Source organism: Necator americanus, chromosome III (genome assembly GCF_031761385.1).
Source record: "Necator americanus strain Aroian chromosome III, whole genome shotgun sequence".
Taxonomy (NCBI): Eukaryota; Metazoa; Nematoda; class Chromadorea; order Rhabditida; family Ancylostomatidae; genus Necator; species Necator americanus.
Window position 1 is genome coordinate 10504070 of NC_087373.1, and position 19772 is coordinate 10523841.

At 35.5% G+C, this 19772-nt stretch overlaps 2 protein-coding genes across 3 annotated transcripts; one reads left to right on the forward strand and one right to left on the reverse strand.

Annotated features, from left to right (window-relative positions):
• Nucleotides 1-1508: 1508 nt before the first annotated feature.
• RB195_009189 (uncharacterized protein) lies at nucleotides 1509-9678 on the reverse strand (the record flags this gene model as incomplete). Of its 2 annotated transcripts, XM_064196059.1 has the most annotated exons (14): nucleotides 1509-1649; nucleotides 2591-2658; nucleotides 3019-3106; nucleotides 3170-3229; nucleotides 3312-3429; nucleotides 3777-3873; nucleotides 3949-4098; nucleotides 4162-4330; nucleotides 6132-6189; nucleotides 6255-6364; nucleotides 6699-6818; nucleotides 7339-7409; nucleotides 9470-9564; nucleotides 9629-9678. In XM_064196059.1, the coding sequence occupies 14 exons, from the start codon at nucleotides 9676-9678 to the stop codon at nucleotides 1509-1511; spliced, it is 1395 nt and encodes a 464-aa protein (XP_064047204.1). The 2 variants fall into 2 exon arrangements, with proteins under 2 accessions (XP_064047204.1, XP_064047205.1); XM_064196060.1 differs by lacking the exons at nucleotides 7339-7409; nucleotides 9470-9564; nucleotides 9629-9678 and adding an exon at nucleotides 6956-7054.
• RB195_009190 (uncharacterized protein) lies at nucleotides 8330-8551 on the forward strand (the record flags this gene model as incomplete). The annotated part of the gene is made up of 1 exon (XM_064196061.1): nucleotides 8330-8551. The coding sequence occupies one exon, from the start codon at nucleotides 8330-8332 to the stop codon at nucleotides 8549-8551; it is 222 nt and encodes a 73-aa protein (XP_064047206.1).
• Nucleotides 9679-19772: the final 10094 nt, after the last annotated feature.

The following is a 19772-nucleotide window of genomic DNA, read 5'->3' on the forward strand; positions in this document are numbered from 1 at the left end:
GCATCCCAAACGGATTGATTAACACCAGACACTTCGTCCACACACTTTGAATAGCATTTTTGAACTTCCTTACAGTTTTATGTATTTTAAAATAGCAATTTTAAGGAAATTAACCAAAGAAGTAGGTTTTTGAGAAATTTTTGGTGGTTGCTCTGCACAACCCTTTCTTTTCCACAATCCAAGCGGGTTGATCGACGCCAAACACTTTATTTTTTATCCTTTACTTTAAGATTGGCAGGCTAAACGTTGAGAAAGAATATTTTACGGCAAGTGGAGCCTATGATAGGACGCTATGTAGGATTTTCGGGAATGGAAAAATGACGAATTTTGTGACTACTGTAAAAATAGATACAGCGATTAAACTTTAGTGATATTTCATTACCTCAGATCTTACTTTCCGTAGAAAATGATTGACCTGATTTACTTAGTAGGAGGAGGACAGTGCAAGTTTCTACTAGCACAAATCAAGTGCCAAAATTTTCTTCTGACTCAATTGACTGACTGACTGGTAATGAAGGTGTTTTTGTTTCTCACGTTGATTTATTGATAGGCAAACAAATCAATAAACCTTCGGAAGTGTAAAATCCACTTGTTGTCTCTTGATTTCGTGGTTTATTGTTTCTGAGATTACATACATTGAATAATCATGGACAAATCTCCTTGGGGCCTTTATATGTAGTGGCTGAAATGGTCCTACCTTCGTAGACTAATTCCAGGATATTATCGACTTCACAAAATTTCCACTTCCAGACGAAAAACATAATGTGTTCTTGCAAATGTTTTCATCATTTAGGAAAAGATTTGCAACTGAACGGGTATGTTAATAGCATTTAGGAAAAATAAGTAATTATAAAGTAAATTATGATCATCTTTTAATAATTGATGCAATTATTTATTATAAAATAAAATAAGTATAATTATTAGTTCTTCACGCGAATACAAACTTTTCCTAAGGTTGTCTAATGCGAAGAAATCTATCCATCGGACAATTTTTTTTTTCGAACTAAAACTTCGGAACTAAGGAGTCCTTCGGGATCACGGTGTTTGTGGATAGATAAACATACTGATTAATTAATTAATAATTTGATTCTTGATTGAGATCGATAACAGTCTTGTCTACAGCTCAAAAAATCAGTGAAAACCACATGTGTGTATACAATGTGCCAGGATTAAAGGAAACTCGAACATGGACGCTGCAATTCTGAGCTGACTGACATTCCATTGAAAATTTATTTGATGATGGTAAAAGAATAATATGTATTACAAATCAAAGTCAGATTCAATCATTTCTGTGCTTTTTCTATTATTTTTCTTCTTTTCTTTCTTTCTTCCATTTTTATTATTTAAAAAAAAATCCCGTAATTTCTGCAACGGACTTCTGCACATGACAATGTCCCAGGAGAAGAATTTCCACAAAGTACAATAGAATATGAAATCAGAGGCGGAGTTTTCTTTTATTCCCTTTTTTCTCAATGGCTAATTTCTTCTGGTAAATACATAGGTGCCAATCACTTCTTTTCCGGTAACGCAAGGATTTGATCAACTTCGTCCGGGATCCAATACAGGAATGCAATCCAGTAGATAACGTTGAAGAGTATATACAATGAAGGGAAGATCACTTTTGATACGTTGTCGATACGATTCACAACCTGAAACATAAAACAATGTGATAATTTCCGTATGAGGGAATTTTCATTCGCATGCAGCTGTTCTTTTAAGAAAAAAGGGATTAAAAATAGAAATAAAGTAAAACATATAAAGAAATTAATAAAATTGTTGAAAGAAACTGTTAAAGTTGAACTTATTGCTGGATAAATGGCCCAACAATAAGATCAAATTTTTACAAGTTTGGTTCCTTTCCATAGAGGCTGTATTGTACTTGAGGATGGCGTTCAAAAAAATCTACCACAGATTTTTTTCGACAACAAACCAAAATTTCGGCATCCAAAAAAATCCATCACAGATTTTAGAAGAGTTCGAGTTGTGTAGTTTACAAATATCATAGCAAAAACATGGAATACTTGAAAAAATCCAGAAACCAAGGTCAACAGCACTAAAATGCTAATTTTATTATTCGCTGTTTTATCCTGTCACGAGAATTCAACCTTGAACAATTCCTCAGACCTCAGTAGCTTAAAATTCTAAGCACAATTTACAGGGTATATATATTTTATTTTAACTTATAACAAGGGTAATATTTAGTTTTATACTAATATTGTACTGTCCAACAGTTAATTGCAAAATTTTACTACAGTTTTTGGAGAAAAAAAAACCTTTTAAATAAATGACAATAATAATAACAACAAAATTAATAAAAATATTTAAATAACATAACATAATAGTAAAGAAAATAAATTCGCGTTTTCTCATTCGCTTATCGCTCTCTTCTACCTCAAAAATTCCGAGGTGAGAAAACAAAGGCAAAGGGCAAAAGGAATGGCCCTTGGTGATGGTAATTTCATTCGAACAAAGGTTAAAATGATTTTTTTGAGCAGATTTAAATCGTCATTAATAAAGTAGATCTTTTCCATATGTACAGAACTAAAACAATATCCGATTCCCTCCCGTCAAGCGTTCCTGGTTCACTTACCCTTGCCGGATCCCTCATTTTTAGTTTTCTTCGTGCTTTCGCTGCTTTCACTGCCATACGGTAGAACACTGTAATATTTAAGGTTTACACGGAATAAAATGAATATCCAATGACATTTGAAGGCGCCTTTTGTGCAAAGCAATGCATAATTTGTGACTATTCAGCAGGAAAAAAAATCGTGAAAAGCCCAGGAAAAAAAGAGTGATCTAAAAAGTGCTGCGGTAGGAAGGCGATGACCTGAACGTTTAACGCTGTCGCCTGAAATATGAAAGGTAACAAAAAAAAAGAAATTGTTCACCAGTCAGCAACACACAATTTTTTTTTGCGATAATTTGAAAATCCACCAATTATTTCGTTAAAAATCAACATTTAACATTTCTGAGTTAAAATAGAAGGATCAGAAAAATCTATAAAATAAAATAACCAACTCGATGATGTTTTAGGCGTTTTTTTCTTCAAAAAACAAGAATACCACGGTCCATCGTCGTCAACTTCAGCCAGTGCAAGATCCTCTGTCTGATAAACGGAAATGCTCTGAATCTACGCTATCCTGAGTACAAAAATATGGGGAAAACTCACGACAAGTGTATCGCGACGTGCACCCATCAATCCAGCGGTGAACATTCGCATTTTTTCCATCTGAACACGCCCCCGTTTTCATCCAGAAGAAGGTACATAAGTTGTTGTTTTGTTATTAGTTGTTTACTGTTTTCAAACTGACCGCTCGATTTGATTCAAGTCCTTTTAGATCGTGGACTTGTTTTCTGATATATACAATGGCCGCATAATTAATGACAGCATATTCAACCATTGCAGCAAAAACAAATCCGAAGCAACTTCTGTAAAATACATAGGTGAGAATATTGAGAGGAGGAAAACGAAGAAAAAAGAAGAAGGAGAAAGGATAGGAAAAAAAACGTGGATGTAATACTGATTTTAGAGGAATCAACGCACAACCGCGTTGCTGAATGCAGAATATAAAAATTCAATTGGTACTGTAACATTACAGTTTTCTTCCTCTTCGGTTATTTCTTTCATTCTCTTTCTTCCTCCCTCTATCTTTCCCCTTCTCTTGTCTAACTTTTTTCCCTTCACAAAATCTCATACGCATGGGAACCCGTGGAAAATTATCAATTTAAAAAATAGTTATCAATTTAGAGACGAAATCGTCGAAAAGAAAATTCACAAAATATAAATGTCCAATGCTGTTGAGTGTGAGACTTTTGGTAGATCCGTCCGTAATCCAAATCCAAGAGTAGACATAGATAAAACGGTCATAATTCCTGGAAAAGAAGGATGATTCCAGGTATATCTATGTATGTTACTAGGTTATTTTTTCTCTGAAATAAGAGATTGACCTAGGGCCACTCGAGCTGGTGAAGCTTCCTTGTTAATCCAGAAAGATACCCAAGACATCACCACCAATAAAGTACATGGAGTATAAATTTGTAGGACATAGTATCCCTGTTGACGTTGCAACTTGAAATAGACCTTTAGTACGGAGATATCTGCAACGATAGTAATAAGCAAGTGTTTTTTTTTTCTGGAATATTCTATAATGAAGATCCTACTTCTGTTCGGATAACGAAAATCCGAGAAGTTATGCTCAGACTTGAAATGATTCAAAATTTTATACTGTGATAGCATGTTGCCCATTTTCGCATCCAATTCCACATCTTTCCAGTTATATACGACATCGTCCGTGAAGTATCCTAATGATCCGATTTCGATGGGACAAGCCTGGAATTAGTGTTTTTCGGACTTTAGAATTGTTACGGCGGTCTTTATATCATAGCTGGAAAATGGTGGAAATAAAACTGGTGTTTTTATTTCTTAAGTGAGTTCTATAACTTCTGATAGAGCCTATCAACGAGGAACCACTGGGGGGAGGGAATCTCGTCCAGCTACGGGTGTGGCGTGAGTGCTGCGCCGAGCCTAACACCGGGTTGAAAACGAGGCTGAACGATACGATAACGGCTGACGATGGACTTAAAGGCATCAAAACGAACCCACGAATCTGACGTGGTGGACAAACTCTAACGGGGTCGTAGACGGTGGGATCAGGTATGGTTCCGCTCATCTCTCCCTAATCGTAGTAAAAAGAAAACAGCGTAAAAGACCGCTTCTCTTCTTCGGTGGCAGCAAAAATTTTTTAAACAATTTTGAAGGATAAGGATAAAGTGTACGGCGTTGATGGATCCCTGCGAGGATGTGCCTACAAGGTCAACTTTGATTCGAAAGGGTCAAAAACCGGTGAGTTCTTATCGACTGCCAATTTAGGTGGAACCTATGAATAGCTTGCTGAGGGGACCAGAACGTATACGCGGACCAAGTACCATTCTACCGTTCTTCGTAGGAACCAAAACGGTTCCCATGCCGTTTTTTTAAACGATTAGAGACAGGTGAGTGGAACCACCCCTGTTTCCGCAATCTACAACTCCATCACTAGCTTTTGCTCTGGATTCCCTCACCACGTCAGATTCGGGGCATGCTGTCTTTAACTTCCATGAACGCAGACTGGGGACATGCATAGCATCAAAGACCTCGAATCATTTTCATGCCTTCGATAAAAACGTAAAGTTGTCGAAACGTTGAGCCAATAATAAAATTCCACTAGAAAATCGTTGACACAACAAGAAAACATGAATACAAGGTTTCAAGAGGAGAAGACTTAGTGGTTGTTGGACAACAGACTGGATCTGCGGTCTCAGATCAGAAATTTGCATCTGCGTTGAGTAACTCTGCTGAGACTACGCCGAGCAGCTCGACAAATGCGCCGTTTATAGAGCTTCTGTATAGCTTAAGTAGTGATAAATGAAATTTTCTCTTCAATGTTTTACGTCCACGGATCTTCCTTATTACAGTACCATGCATGAATATTGTAAAACCAATGATGAGTGATGTTGTGGGATTAAAAAATTTCTTAAAACTTCACATCGTCGTTGACGTGCTATAAGATTCAGGAAATTATAGCAGTAGCAAAAATAGTAGAAGTCCTTTCCTATGGACCTCCTTCGCTAGGAGGATCTAATCCGTTTAGTCTCCTGGATGGTCGGTGCCGTCTCAGCTGGGCGCGTACGGTACTAAATGCGAGCTCCATGTACATTAATGGAAACGTGAATGGATTTAGATTTAGGAGAACATGCAGGTGTTGCTGTGTCAGAATTGACTCCATCTAGCCTCATACACATCAGTTTGATGAGAACAAAATATAAAAGTAGAATTTTTCTCGAGAAGATCTAGTCGCTTATATCAGATTTTCGGGAATAAAAATTCAATAAAAGCGCTCAGTGTAGGAGAACAGATCCCAGAAGAGGATCTTACATCTTCTGTAGGAGGAAACTGTTTACCTGCGATAAAAAGAATGGCACAAATTTTGACTGTTAGAAAAATATCAGATGCGGAATTTTTCGTTTTTATCTTGAATAAGAAGAGAATGTAATTATTTTTCTTTAGTTAATTATTGATGTAAGTGAATAAACAAACAAATAAACAAATTAAAGGGGCACAACTGAGGTGCTATCAATGCGTATAGCCACACCTGTACATCCATTGGGAATTTCCTTAAAAACATGTGACATTTCGATCGTATTGTTAATCTAGAAATTTCTAATATTAAATCGATACTTTGTATGGCTACACGTATGTAAACACGATCTCTTACCTTTGTGAGACATGAACTTGACCATCGGACCTTACTCGAAAGAGAATATTGGGTACGGTAAGTGTGTGAAGGTAAGACTTGCGACCGTTTCGGATGTAGGTGTCGGGAACCTGGAGAAAGAGTTTTTGTGGGCACTAAAAAGTTTAAATAATGATAATAACAACAATAGTAGTAGTGATAATAATAATAATAATAATAAGAAAACTATCTTTCAACGCGCACAACATGTGTACGTTGAAAGATAATAATGTTAATTAATATTATATATTATATAATAATAAAATTAAAATAATTTTTGATTAAATAATAAAATAATAAATGATAATAATGTTGATTAAACTTACTGTGTAGATTATTTTATGTGTGGACGCAAATAACATATTAATGGACAATTCTTAGCCGAATTTTGTAAATTTCCATTCAAATTTCCCTCAAAAATCCTACCCATATATCTTTGAGCATTTTACTGGCAAGTGGCATTACTGGTTTTTCTGGATTTATTGGAGTGAACGCCAACCTTCGATCAAGCCATTTTTGACGAAAATAGCAGTCGAGCGAAAATTCCTGAATAAAAGTACAATATGAAACCAATATTTCACAAAATAAAATATCGATAAGTCCATATTTGACATCCTATTTTCTCAATATCACTTGTATTCCCAAGAATGAAATTATTTTTGTCGAAATTCACTATAACTCACCTTTTTCAGTCCATTAAACAAAGACAACTCCCTAATGATTCGAAAAAACTGCATTTGATTTGAACTGTATCCGGAAGTGTACGGGTTCAGGATTACCATACTCTTTCTACTCTTTCCCTCACCTTTCGATAAGAGATTAGTATCTTCTCTTCAACGGACCCTCTAATTTCTTGCTAGTGGTCTACTACGGGATGATCTCCGCCGTCGGTCGTAACACTTTGAAAATTGCCTTCCAATGCATATCTAACTAAGAGAGATCGCCAAGGTCACGCGATACTATTAGTAAATTTAGTGTGGCAGAAGACGAATAGGTACTTCCCTGAACTCTTCCCATTCTTACGGAAAATTTTTTCGAACAATCGATTGAAATCAGTTGCGATTACCATGTCCTGCTCCGAGATTGGACCCATACTTCGAACGCTGATGTCGATTTCAACATTCAGTGGTGAAGAATCTGAAATAAAAAGATGATCAATGGAAACAGTAATGTTAAATTCATCCATTTATTTGTTTGCTGGAAAAATCTCTAGGAAAATTGGTGAGTTGGAAGAAAATAAAAATACTGGGTTAACTGTAGATTTGATATTTGCGACCGTGCTAATCAACGGCTAGTCAATGTCCAGTTTCCCTATCATTTTCCCAGAACTTCTAAGAAAAACCGGACAATTTGAAATGACAGTTCCCACCTTTAAAGGAAGAACAAATTTTCAAAAAAGAAGTATAACATACAGCTGTTAACTTACTTGCTCAGATGAGGCAATGATACCCTCGAACTTTCTGCTGTTTAGCAAATGATTTTTTTAAAATAATTTTTCCCTTTCCAAAATTTGACATTTCCATTGACAAATCGACGTAAGATATAGGCATTGAAGTATAGCAGCAGTAGTAATAGCAGTCCTCTTCCACGGATCTCCCTCTCGCGAGAGGATCACAGCCGGTCAGTTGCGAGGCTACGTAGCTCGTCCACAGTCGGCGAAAACGGGTCTAATCGTGAACCAAAGCAACCTGGCGCCTCCCCTGAGACAAAACTGGATCGAGTACAGGAATTCCTTGCTTCTGCTGTTCCAAGATTGACTTGAAAACCTTTGAGTCGGTCCTGTCAAAAGCTTGCATTCAATTTAACTGGGAGCTCTGAGGAGAACGGTTTGGAGTCCCCGCAACAAATAAACTCCACTTGTCCACTACGGGAGGATGCAACGTTGTCCTAAAAGTCATGGGACTAGAGGCTTCCAACCTTCCCATGGGTTTTAAATTTATATGCAAGACAGTAATGGAAAAGAGTCTCCTGACTCCGGAGCAAAACCTAGTACAGCAGCGCCAGGAAAGACGGGGTAGCAGGAGTTATGTAAGGTACCGAAACGGAAAAGGACTAGGATGACGATCTGTACTTATAACGCACGTGCGCTTGCATCGGAAGCGGCCATCGAAGATCTGATGATGCAAGCCAAGAAGATCGAGTACGACGTCATCGGACTGACCGAGACGAGACGACGTCACCCTCTCAACGCCTTATATGAAACTGGAGTAGAACTGTTCTTAGGAGCATGCAACATTAGAGTTGGTGGTATCAAACGCACATCCCGATCTTCTTATTAAACAACTTCCGAGCACCGGTGCAAGTCGCTTGCCCGCTGTTAAGCCTCTGAATTGTTAGGAACGGTTCTCCTGCTGCCGATTTCAAGTCAAAGACTCTTTAATAAGCGTGGAAGCTTTTGTAAATCCACATTTTTCTACGGTGTCAATATTTAAGTTTACTCATTTACAGGTTGTACTTCTTCACTGTTTTTCAGATTCCTGTCAGAGACTACGTTAATGTTGTGATGCAGAGGTCACTGATCTCTCTGCAATACAGTTGATACAAGCACCACACAAGTTCCTCGTCTCTTCTCATAGATCCTGAAGTGGTCCTTCAAGGGAAGATGTGATGTTTTTGGAGTCAGTTGCGAGAAGTGAAGCCGTTGCGCTCGATCGGTGCAAAAGGAAGTATGGCCGGGTCGAAACGACATGAAACACAGACAGTTGTGTAAGCGGTTGTACTCAAAGAGGAGCGATGATCCAGGTGAGACCTTTGCGAATTACGTCAAGGAATGGCGGCAGGAAGCTGCGCTGCCTTGTACGCAAGAGGCGTTTGACCATAAATCAAAAAATTTCAACCGAACACGTTTTCTTCCCTATGACTATGAAGTATAGTCGGTCGAAACAACATGGAGCGGGTGTCGAGGTGGGACCACGCCGAACTGCAGAAATGGGTGGTGGTGGTGAGGATCCTTACACGATCCCAACCGCTACGCTCCAACCCGCAGCTTCGAGCGCAGATGCTTACGCAACTGTCAGTTCTTCATGCCGTTTTGACCCAACTAAATTACTGGTACCTGTTCAAGCAAAGTGACGAAGAACGGGAGCGCAGGTGACACAGATGACATTCTTTTTTTGGCCTTTTCTCATAACGTCAGCATTACTAGTTATTACCACTAATTATTGATTCTACAGCCACTTTCGTAATCAATAATCTACCTGGATTTGTGGGTCGAAATTTCTTATCCTGGTTCAGGAGTATTGTATCAAGAAGTTTTGTCGTGTAGCTAATTAACGTCGTGTTGTAGGTGGACCTAAAAGGAAACTATCCAACAGTAATTCACCAATGCTTCTGCCATGAAAACTATCATATCGCACCTCTCATTTCGTGGGATTCCTCCTTGAAGCACAGAAGTTGTGCGAAGCATCAAAAATACAAGGAAAATGTTCATTTTGTCAGTGAGATGTGCTCAAAACGATGAAAAATGACATCTGCTTGGTGAACGTCCCTGAAAGCAAAGTCGCTAAGCGATCGATTACATTGAAGGATAGTGTTTATCGTTAGAAATGTATAGAATGGAGCGTTGAAGCAAGAAAACTATAGGATATGTACATAAAGAAAATATGTGAAAGTCACGTATGCAAAAATCGTTGATTCATGGATGAATCGCTGCGAAATGGTCACTTGACGAAATCGTTTCAGTCGTAGTAGTAGCTGGATTTAGGGACAATCATCTAACGAGATTTCAGCTGAGGAGGCTCGACCTCAGCTCAATTGGAAGGGGAGAGCGAGCGAGATTTGGAGCAAGCAGGGCGCAGATATTTGTGCTAGATTGTGCGAATATAATGTTATTAGCAAAACTTCTAATATTAGCAAAAAGCAAAAAAAATTGAAAAAATTAATTCGAAAAAAAATTTGAAAAAAAAATTGAAAAAAAAATTGAAAAAAAAAATCGAAAAAAAAATTCATTCTGGAGAATATGTTTCCATACTACATTTAGTGCTCTTTCTTAGCGAACCAGGTGCTTAAAAAATTATAAATTTTAGAATATCGAACCAGGTGGGAGAAGCAGCGCTTAGAACCATTTCACCTTAGAATTCCTTAAAAGTAGGACCTAAGTACGGTATCAATCGTATGAACCCCGCTTTTTTCTGCTCTAAGCTAGTATTTTCTACCTGCTCCTAGAAACCAATCTTTTTCCCTACTCCTTCTCGAATTTACTCTTTGCATGAAAACCAAGGAAAAATCCACGGGAAAATGTTCGTTTTTTTTCTGCTCCCTACCACATCCAGGGCCATTGGATAACGACACACGAATGGCATTGCGGAAATATTTTGCTACTAACAACGACTTATCTATGCATGACACCATGCATAGATATTCGGATTCGCTGGAATTTCCTAGAAATCAAACACTCATAAATTTTTTTCCTTTCAAAACCTATTCTTGCGCCTGACCAACCTCAATGGAGGAGCTAGAAAGAAACTCACAGACAGAATTCATGAAAATTTTAAATTTCAATTTGTGGTAACGAATTGAAGGGCAACAATATTTTTTGCAATTTTTTTTTAGTTCAACTTCAATTTTCGATTTCTTCTTGGAAGTCCGTAGTGTGAAGACAAAGAAGGAAAAAAAGAAGTAGAATGAGAAGTTAGGTAATTAAGCTACAAAACACTAAAGAAAATCACTGAATGAAAGAGAAAAATCAAAACTTCTCCCCGGCCGGGAATTGAACCCGGGTCTCGCATGTGACAGACGCGGATACTCACCACTATACTACCGAGGATCTGTGGTGTATCAGGTAGTCTACATCACATGAAGGAGGCGCAACGTTCTTTTTTTCTTTCACAAATCAAACATATGACAAGAATTCCGATCTACTTCAAATATTTGAAGAATTTTCAATGAAGGGCACATTTTCAATGCTTAAATGCATCACCTCACGAATCTGACGTGATATGGATTTGCGATGGTCAAAGGCTATACGGGATCGTAGATAGCAGAAGCGTGTGGGACCCCGCTCGTTTCTTCCTAATCGTCGTAAAAAAATGGCCCGGAAGATGCGGCTTTGAGCGTTCCGGGGCGCTATTTTCTACAACGAGTTCTATTGGAGCGCGCCAGCCCTGTGCACGCGCCGCATCTTCCGAGCAGTTTTTACGGCAATTAGGAAGAAATGGACGGAATCACCCTCTTTCCCACAATCTACGAACCCGAGTAGGCATAACCCACCTGAAACCCGCACCACCCCAGATTCGTGGGGCGATGCGTTTAGAACAGAAAATTTTTATTCTAGGTGGTGTAGCTCATGTTGGGATCTCACGGTGTCCTGGAGCAAGATACTTTAAGTGTTTGGTCTTTAAGGTTTCGTGTAGATAATTTTCAAGGCGATTTCTTAGAAATGTCCGTACAGAACAACCATCAAAAAATTGTTGTTAATCGCTTATTCGTTGCGCTTACGTATGCACGTATAGTCGACACCAGAAATGTTCAACTGGATGGACGCGACGCGTCCCTTCGCGCGTTATCAAATGAGATAGGAGAGTAGTTAAATTTTTCCAAACTACTATTTGAATTTTTAATAGATGCCGGACAACTTTTTGAAGATATCGTGTTGTGAATTCCCTTACGTTTTACAATAAAAAAAATACAATACAAAATACAATTTGTTTTACAATTGACTACAGTAGCTTCCATGATAAAGTAATTTGAATGTTTTCAAACCTAATTGCCACTTATATTCGTTTATTTAGTTATCTCTAATATATGATCGAGAAGATTGTTCGAATATGTAGAGTATGAGATCTGAGAGGATATTCCTCCACTTCTTTGATGATCCAATAACAGCCTAAAATAAACGATGCAAACATTAAAAACGTACCAGTTTCAAAACCACGCAAACCCATCACATTTTAAGATCGTTTAAAACGTTCTGTGTCCAGCCAACGACTGCGGGGGCTAGCCAGCCGATGTGTCATGTCAGTATTTTTATCCTCTCAGACATGTCTGGCATCATTTTATCGACCACAGAGGGATAAAAGTTTTAGTTGGCGCTAGAGCGGTTTCGAACCATCGAAATGACGTGCAGTAGCAGTGGAACATCCTACTGAAGAGAATGGAAATTTCGGACCAACATATGATGTGGGGTACCAAAATGCTCTAAATAACCTCCTGATTACGGATGTAATCAACATTTTGTCCAATTTCGAGAAATAAGCGGAAATCCTATGAACACCCCTTTCTTCCATGGAGATCTATCCGCGGGATACGCCAATGGAAGGAGTCGGAGGTGTGAAAGTAATTAACGGGGCTTGACGAAACTTTGTCCGTTTTCAGGCCACACATTTGTCAAAAGTAAATTCTCAAAGTGTATTTGAAATCAGCAGCTCATTTAGTTTCGAATGGTGTTTTCAAAATTTAATTTTGCCCACTTCTAAGAATTCCGACGGTTTGCGACGGATTAATCCGTCGGCGACGGATTTTGGGACACAAGTTAGTAGCGGTGTTGTACCGATTGCACTACAGCCGCTATTTTTCTCAACATGTTTTGAGGTATCTTTGCACTCTACGTTTTACAAGGTGAAGAATCGTACCCTCGATTTCCACTGTGATTCCATACATCCTCAACTATAGTCTGTTTTAAGTAAGAGACATTTTCCAATTCTCCGGAGACACATCCACCTCCTTCATTTGAACTCATCATAGCGTATAGCTAATTACAGGTCATAGAACGGTCAAAACATGCTCTTTTCAAATTTTCCAGGAAGCCGGCGTAATAATTAACTTTCTGTACATTCTCTAAAAACAGAAAAAAAAATTGAAAATGCTACATATGTAGCTGCTGACAGATTCGAAAAAAAAGGCTTTCCTAGGAAGGCAATATCGCATTTTGCAGGTTGTTGTTTTTGTTTTTTGTTTGTTCATCCTGGAATTCCATTTCACATTTTAAAAAGGTACTGAACGATAGATACAGTAAATACAATAAGTTAATAATAACGAACAGTTGTAGTAGTGAATAGGATAAAAAGAAAAAAAAAGTAGTAATAGTGAATAGAAGAAAAAAGAATGATAAATAGATTAGTATATTATATTAGAAGTGATGAAATAGTTTGAACTGTTTTTTTTTTTCAACCAAATCATCTTCAACGCCTACAACCTGCACTATGGGCCCATTATTTCTGGTCATGTTGAAAATTAGCTGCGACATAGGCTTTTTTTGGGGAGATTTAGCAATTTTTTAAACAGTTCCTGCTTGATTTCGCCTTCTTTCAAACACTATGTGGCGTAGGCATTCTGATAGTATTAATAACTAACAATATTAGTAATAATAGAAATTCTGTCGTTCTGAAATTCCAAAAATTCTTGTTGTTCTCCCTTTACGGAGTCTACATAAAGTAAACAAATCGGTAAAAAAAAAAGATTTGTTTTTGAAGAGAAAAAAAAACCGGATGTTAAAGGGGGGAAAAGGGAAGACATGCGAATCTCAATTCGTTAAATGGAAGATGCTTTGTCACGAACTGTGCATCTGGGATGCGAAACGATTTCTGGATTTGTACGAAATGACCTTCCACCTATTCCATGACGATTTCTCACGTGAAGGAAACTACTAAAATTCTAATAAAGTGTTTTAATTGAGAAAAAATTTTTACTAGTCATTAAAGATGGAAAAATACAGTAAATAGCTTCAGTACAAATATGTATTTTCGCATGAAAATTGCAATAATCCACAATCGAAATATATAAATAATAGGAGGTAAATGAAAATAAATGACAAATAATAATAAAATGATGATCGTAGTATATGCAGTAATAGTGAATATGCGATCTAACACATAATATTGCAAATAGTCGAGGTATCATCTCCCTAATTCCTGCTCTTAGACAAAACTTCTACAAATTCAAAGATTAGATGACGAGGATTAAATCCAACATACTACGAACGAGACAATTGTTGAATTCCACCACGAAAAGATATGGTTAGCGGTGTGGTTGGACTAAAAGATAGCGCTATCGATCGAATTTCCCTACGAGGCACCTAAAAACGCGTGACGTACGCGAGCGTAGGATATATGTACGTCGTAGGAGCGGGAATAGAACAGAATAATTAACCAATAATTAATCAACAGAAAAGTTTATGATATAAAGGAAATCGTGCCAAATCCAGAATAGAAAAAAAAACAGAGAAGAAAAGCGGACAGAGAGCAACTTCTTGTAAGATCTGGAGAAGGGCAGAAATTAGAGAAAAAAACACAAATGAAACGAAAAAAAAACAACACAACTTTTCTATATAAAATTTTGCTCCATAAAAAACTGGCACTATCAGTTTAAAAAAATGTCCAACGGAACAAACTTGAGTAATAAAATTTTATTTCCTCTTTTTTTCTTTGGTTGTAACTGCTAAACAATGTAGCAAGTCAATATATAAATTTTATAAATGATGAATATGAAAATATAACATTAATGTAGTACTATGAATATAAACATATAAATAACAAATTTTCAAACATTAATGAATTGATAATTGTTTCTTCTATAAAAATATGAATTGTCATGGAAAAATGATCCGGGAATGGGGTTGCCGAATGAGAGCGAGCGGCCAGATGGCGACGTACCCACCGGGGACCCTCCTCCCCCCTCTCCGTGTGTGTCACGCAGTGAGTGAGCCAGTGGTGGTGGTATGTGTGTGAGTATGTGTGACTGGATCGCTCCCTTGAGAAGTGTGCGCTGTTTCGTGTCAAAGTCGTACGTCATCTTATTAACCCATCATTATCCCTCTTCAAATTCTTCTCGGGACCTCTATTTAAGGATTTTTCTCCTAAAAAAATCTTCATCGTTCTATCACAATTAGAAAACAAATCAGCTAAAAACGTATTTCTCCAAAAAAATCTCTTTTTTTCTCACTTTATTCCTAGAAAAAAAATCTCAAGAAAAAAACCCTGAAAATTTTTTCGAAAGCTGACTTTTCTGCTAAAAAAATCTTCATCTTTCCATCACAATCAAAAAACGAATCAGCTGAAAACGTGTTTCTTCAAAAAATCTTCTCTTTTTCCTCAGTTTATTCCTAGAATAACTATGCAAAAACCTCAAGAGACAATTCCTGAAAATTCTTCGAAAACCATATATTTCCGAACGTGTTTTTCATTCGGAAATAAATAAGCACAACAAACAATTTGTTCACCTCCATGTTAATTTATGTCTACAATATAGGAGGGAAAAATCTAGAAATTTCTGGAAAAAAGTAGCATATATCTTTGAGAGAACGGTGCAAGCAAGAACTACTCGTCCAGGCTCATCCAAATTATTCATCATAAACCTGCTCGTGGTTCACACGAACACTAAAAAATTCCCCCGACCTACTTTTTCTTTTCCGTTCGGCGAAAATCCATGCGAAATGTAACATGTTTCATTTTCCTCAAACAGCACAGTCCTTTTTTTCTCTTCAAAAAAAAATTAGTTTTCAGAATTAATCTCTGAAAAAAATCACCGTTGGTAATTAATGCAAAAGGAGGAATTTTACCTGGAAAAGCTTATTTTTGCTTCTTGTTTACAAAAAAAAAAACAAGCATTTGAACCATTGTTTAGAGGAAATTCTTCCGCCAGAGTTTTACTACTTCCACGACATCGGTTAGTTTTAAAAAGCTACCTTTTTAATATTATTCTTCTAGTCTGTGTGATACTTTTGTTCCTGAGAATCATCTTTTAAATATCTTCCTTTCTGTCATTTATGTGATCATTTTGTTTCTGTCGTTGAAATGAAACCGTTTGGAACCAAGAGAAAGCTTAGATAGAAACATAGCAAAAAATTCGTAACCATACAATTTAGAAATAGAAAATATCAATTATTTAGCTAGAATGGTGATATTACAACATTTTCTCTGTATTCCAGATTGTCTCTTTTATTGCCCCTTCATGTTAACTCGAGGAATAACAGCTAATTTAACGTTTCAAAGTAAATTGAAACTAAAACAATATATTCATGAATTAATGTTCTTTATTTTTTCTTTAGTATTCTATTTTTTCACACGAAAACATTTGAAAATGTTCTTTTTTTTAACAACCCTGGAGTAGTGTCTTTATATGGAAATACTGAGCGATATGGCTTTCTTAAGATATATTTTTGTAATCCTCTACACTTTTCTTTTTCTTGAATTTATTTTATTTTTATTTTCTTATTATTTAAACCGAGATAAATGGAACTTTTACATCTAGATATACTAGCATTCATCTTCTACAGCTTTCATCTCTCTAGTAGTTTTTCATAAAAAATTATCATTAGTAGAAATATTTCAACTCAAAGCTAAACTCAAATGAAAACTTTTACATCCAAATATGTTATCATCCATTTTTTTTCTGCAGTTCGTGTTCGTCTTTCTGTTAGTCTTCCAATACATCTCTTTCAAAATTCATTTGCCTGGAATGAAAAATACTCCTTTATTGCTGTCGAAAAAAAAGTCGTTTACCATATTTATGGGAAATAAAATAAGAAATAAATAAGAAGAAGAAGGAGAAGCACGTGACAGCGTACTTTAATTTATGGAATTGAAAAAAACGGCATAATTCACGGGATGAACTAATAGAAAAGAAAGAACCAATACCAGTAGAAATTAATCGAATAGAGGAAAGAGGTTTATTTATTATAGATCTATAATAAATAAAATTAATGACAATTAAGAGAATAAGGGAGTAATAATAGGCAGAAGAAGAATTTTCCACATTTTATAATTACTATTTATTTAGACATTTACTATTTGTTACTAATTATTAATTATTATTTATTTTTATTATTTATTACTAGACCGACAAATGTACTTTCAAAAGAAATCTATTTTTTATTTCCTTAATAACCGAGATTAGTTGATAGTGTTGATATTTACTATTTATTTAGACAACTTAATTAATGTTAAGAATAAAATTTATTATAAGATAAGCTGCTCGTTCCCATTTTTTTTTTTTGAAAAAAAGAATACTAACGCATGGTTTTGCGTTAATGCATAGATTATTCAGGCGTTTTCCCTTCTCATCCACAAAAATCTCCCACTTCACCGTTAATTTAGTGGCCGATAAGCTAAGAGCGTCAAGCGAGCGATATTCACAGCCGAACTAACCGAATCGAGGGAATTTTCAACGCTTCATCGGTGACGCGAACAGCCAAAGCGTTGAGCATTACCGAAAGAAAAAAATCACCGACAGAAAAAAAACTTTTCTATTTTACGCATATTTTCACTTGTTATTATGTTCCTCCGTCCTTTTTGTCCTCTTATTTTCCTAAAAACAAACGCAAATGCATGATTTTTTTTTCCATACTTCACAGAATTCTTTTTCTCAACATAAGATTTTGATAATTTTCCAGGATCTAACCCGATTTCGATAGTTTTTCAGGATCTAACCCATATGCATGGAAATTGAAATTTTCACTCTAATTACTCTATTATATTACGAAAACACTCTAATTACTACTATTTAGATACTCTATACATATTTATTATTTATCCATTAATTAATCTTAATGTGTAATTTTTATATTTATTTGTATATATTTGTGTATCTACTTATATTTATACATTTACGTGTTTTTACATTTATTTATTTGTATGTTTTTTAAATAAATTAAAAAATTTAAAATTTAAAATATAGAAATTTTAAATATAAAGAAAACAAAACTTTACATTTTCTTTCTTTCTATCTTCATTCTTTCTATTATTCATTCATTCACATATTTTTTTTACACATTTACATCTTTTTACATATATTTATTTATATATTTACACTTATTATATATTAATTTTATATTTTGTTTTCTTTGCATTTTCTTTCCTTCTATCTTCTTTCTTTCTATTATTCATTCATTCACATAATTTTTTCTTGCCACAGCATCGTTTTTCATTTTTATTTAGTTATTTTACTTCACGATCATAAATATATATATCTGTAATATTAACATACGATCGTCTTTGAAATAATCTAAAATCTCGTTTTGATCATCGATTCATCTCTAGGTTAGAGAAATGAAATTATGGAAGTATAGCACATTATACGTATCAATTATTAGATCCTTTAAAAAAAATTTCAAAGCAAAACAATAAACATTTATACAGAAACAAATCCCTTTCTTCTTGAAAATAGTTAAGAAAATTGTTTGTGCCATGGAAAAGAATTTCTACTGAAATACTAATATTTTCAAAGTATTCGTGGAAACTTCTACGTGTTCGTGTCCGAATATCAACATTTATAGAATTTCTTATGATTTCTTATTGCAGAATCTTATTAATTATTTATAAGATGTTGATTAATTTTCGAGGTCTGCCTCTATTACCAACAATGGGCCTTCTGGTTGCTTGGTTCTATTTTTCGCCTGAAACAGGAATTTCTGGAGGAGACGCGTTGAACGTTCCAGGTGAATTGTAGAAATTAAAAAAGAGTACATTTTAAACTTGAAAAAACGTGGACCTGCTTTATTTTTAATATAATAATTATATAATAATTTAAATATAATTCAAATATTTAATATAAATTTTTTCATAGGACACTGAATTATTTGTATTATGATCTGATATAGGTTAACGATCTCTCACGACTTGTTACGATATCTGATTAAAAGTCCGGCTATATGAGATTATAAAGGTTTTTACTCTTAGCCAGGTTTCTTTTGATTAATCAGGCCGCATAATTTTCCTGACATTAAGTAAAATGTCCTGATGAAAGAGCCATCAGCCAGTCTGACATTTTAATCCAAATCGAAAAAAATTGATATTGGAAATAATTACTGGAAATATAGTAAAGGGACTTGATGCGATGCAAATGCACACAATTCTCGTCTTCCTCGGGATTCCTGTCATCCGAACTGGTTCACGGAGGGAGGGGGGTTTCAGGGAAAATTCTTCGTAAAATTGAATAATAATAGAGTGTTGATATGTTTTTTTTTTCTCTCAAAGACTTTCATCTTTGTGACTGCTACCACTTTATGCTGTAAAAATTCTAAAAATTACTTGAAAAGTACTTGGTTCAATCAAAAAATGAGGCAAAATACCGATTTGATCTTAATATCAGTCCTAAGAAATCTACTTAATTTCGCAGATTAGTGGTGATATTTTTTAAAGAAATTTAAATATTTTTAATACATATATCAGCTCTGTAATTTCTATTTCGTTAAAGAGTCTAACTGGTTCTTGTGCGTCAATAGTTTCCCCATCTCTGAAGAAACTCTAAATCAGTAAAAAAAAATATTAAATCTGCTTTAGAAACTGCTTTAAAAAATTTCTAAAGCATCAAGAGAATATTTCCACCGAACTGATCCTAAATGCTAGTGAATATGATCATTTAAAATGCTATTTATAACTTTTCTCTCAATGTCTCATTCGTGGATATCACATCGAAAGATCAATTATATTGGTTTCCTTGATGAAGTTGATTAAACGAACCTTCTCTTCGGATAAACTCAGAAAGTGTTCTGCGGAATTCTATCAAGAACCTTCATGGACCAAACTTATAGCTGAAAGATGAATGGGAAACAAAAGAATAGAGAAA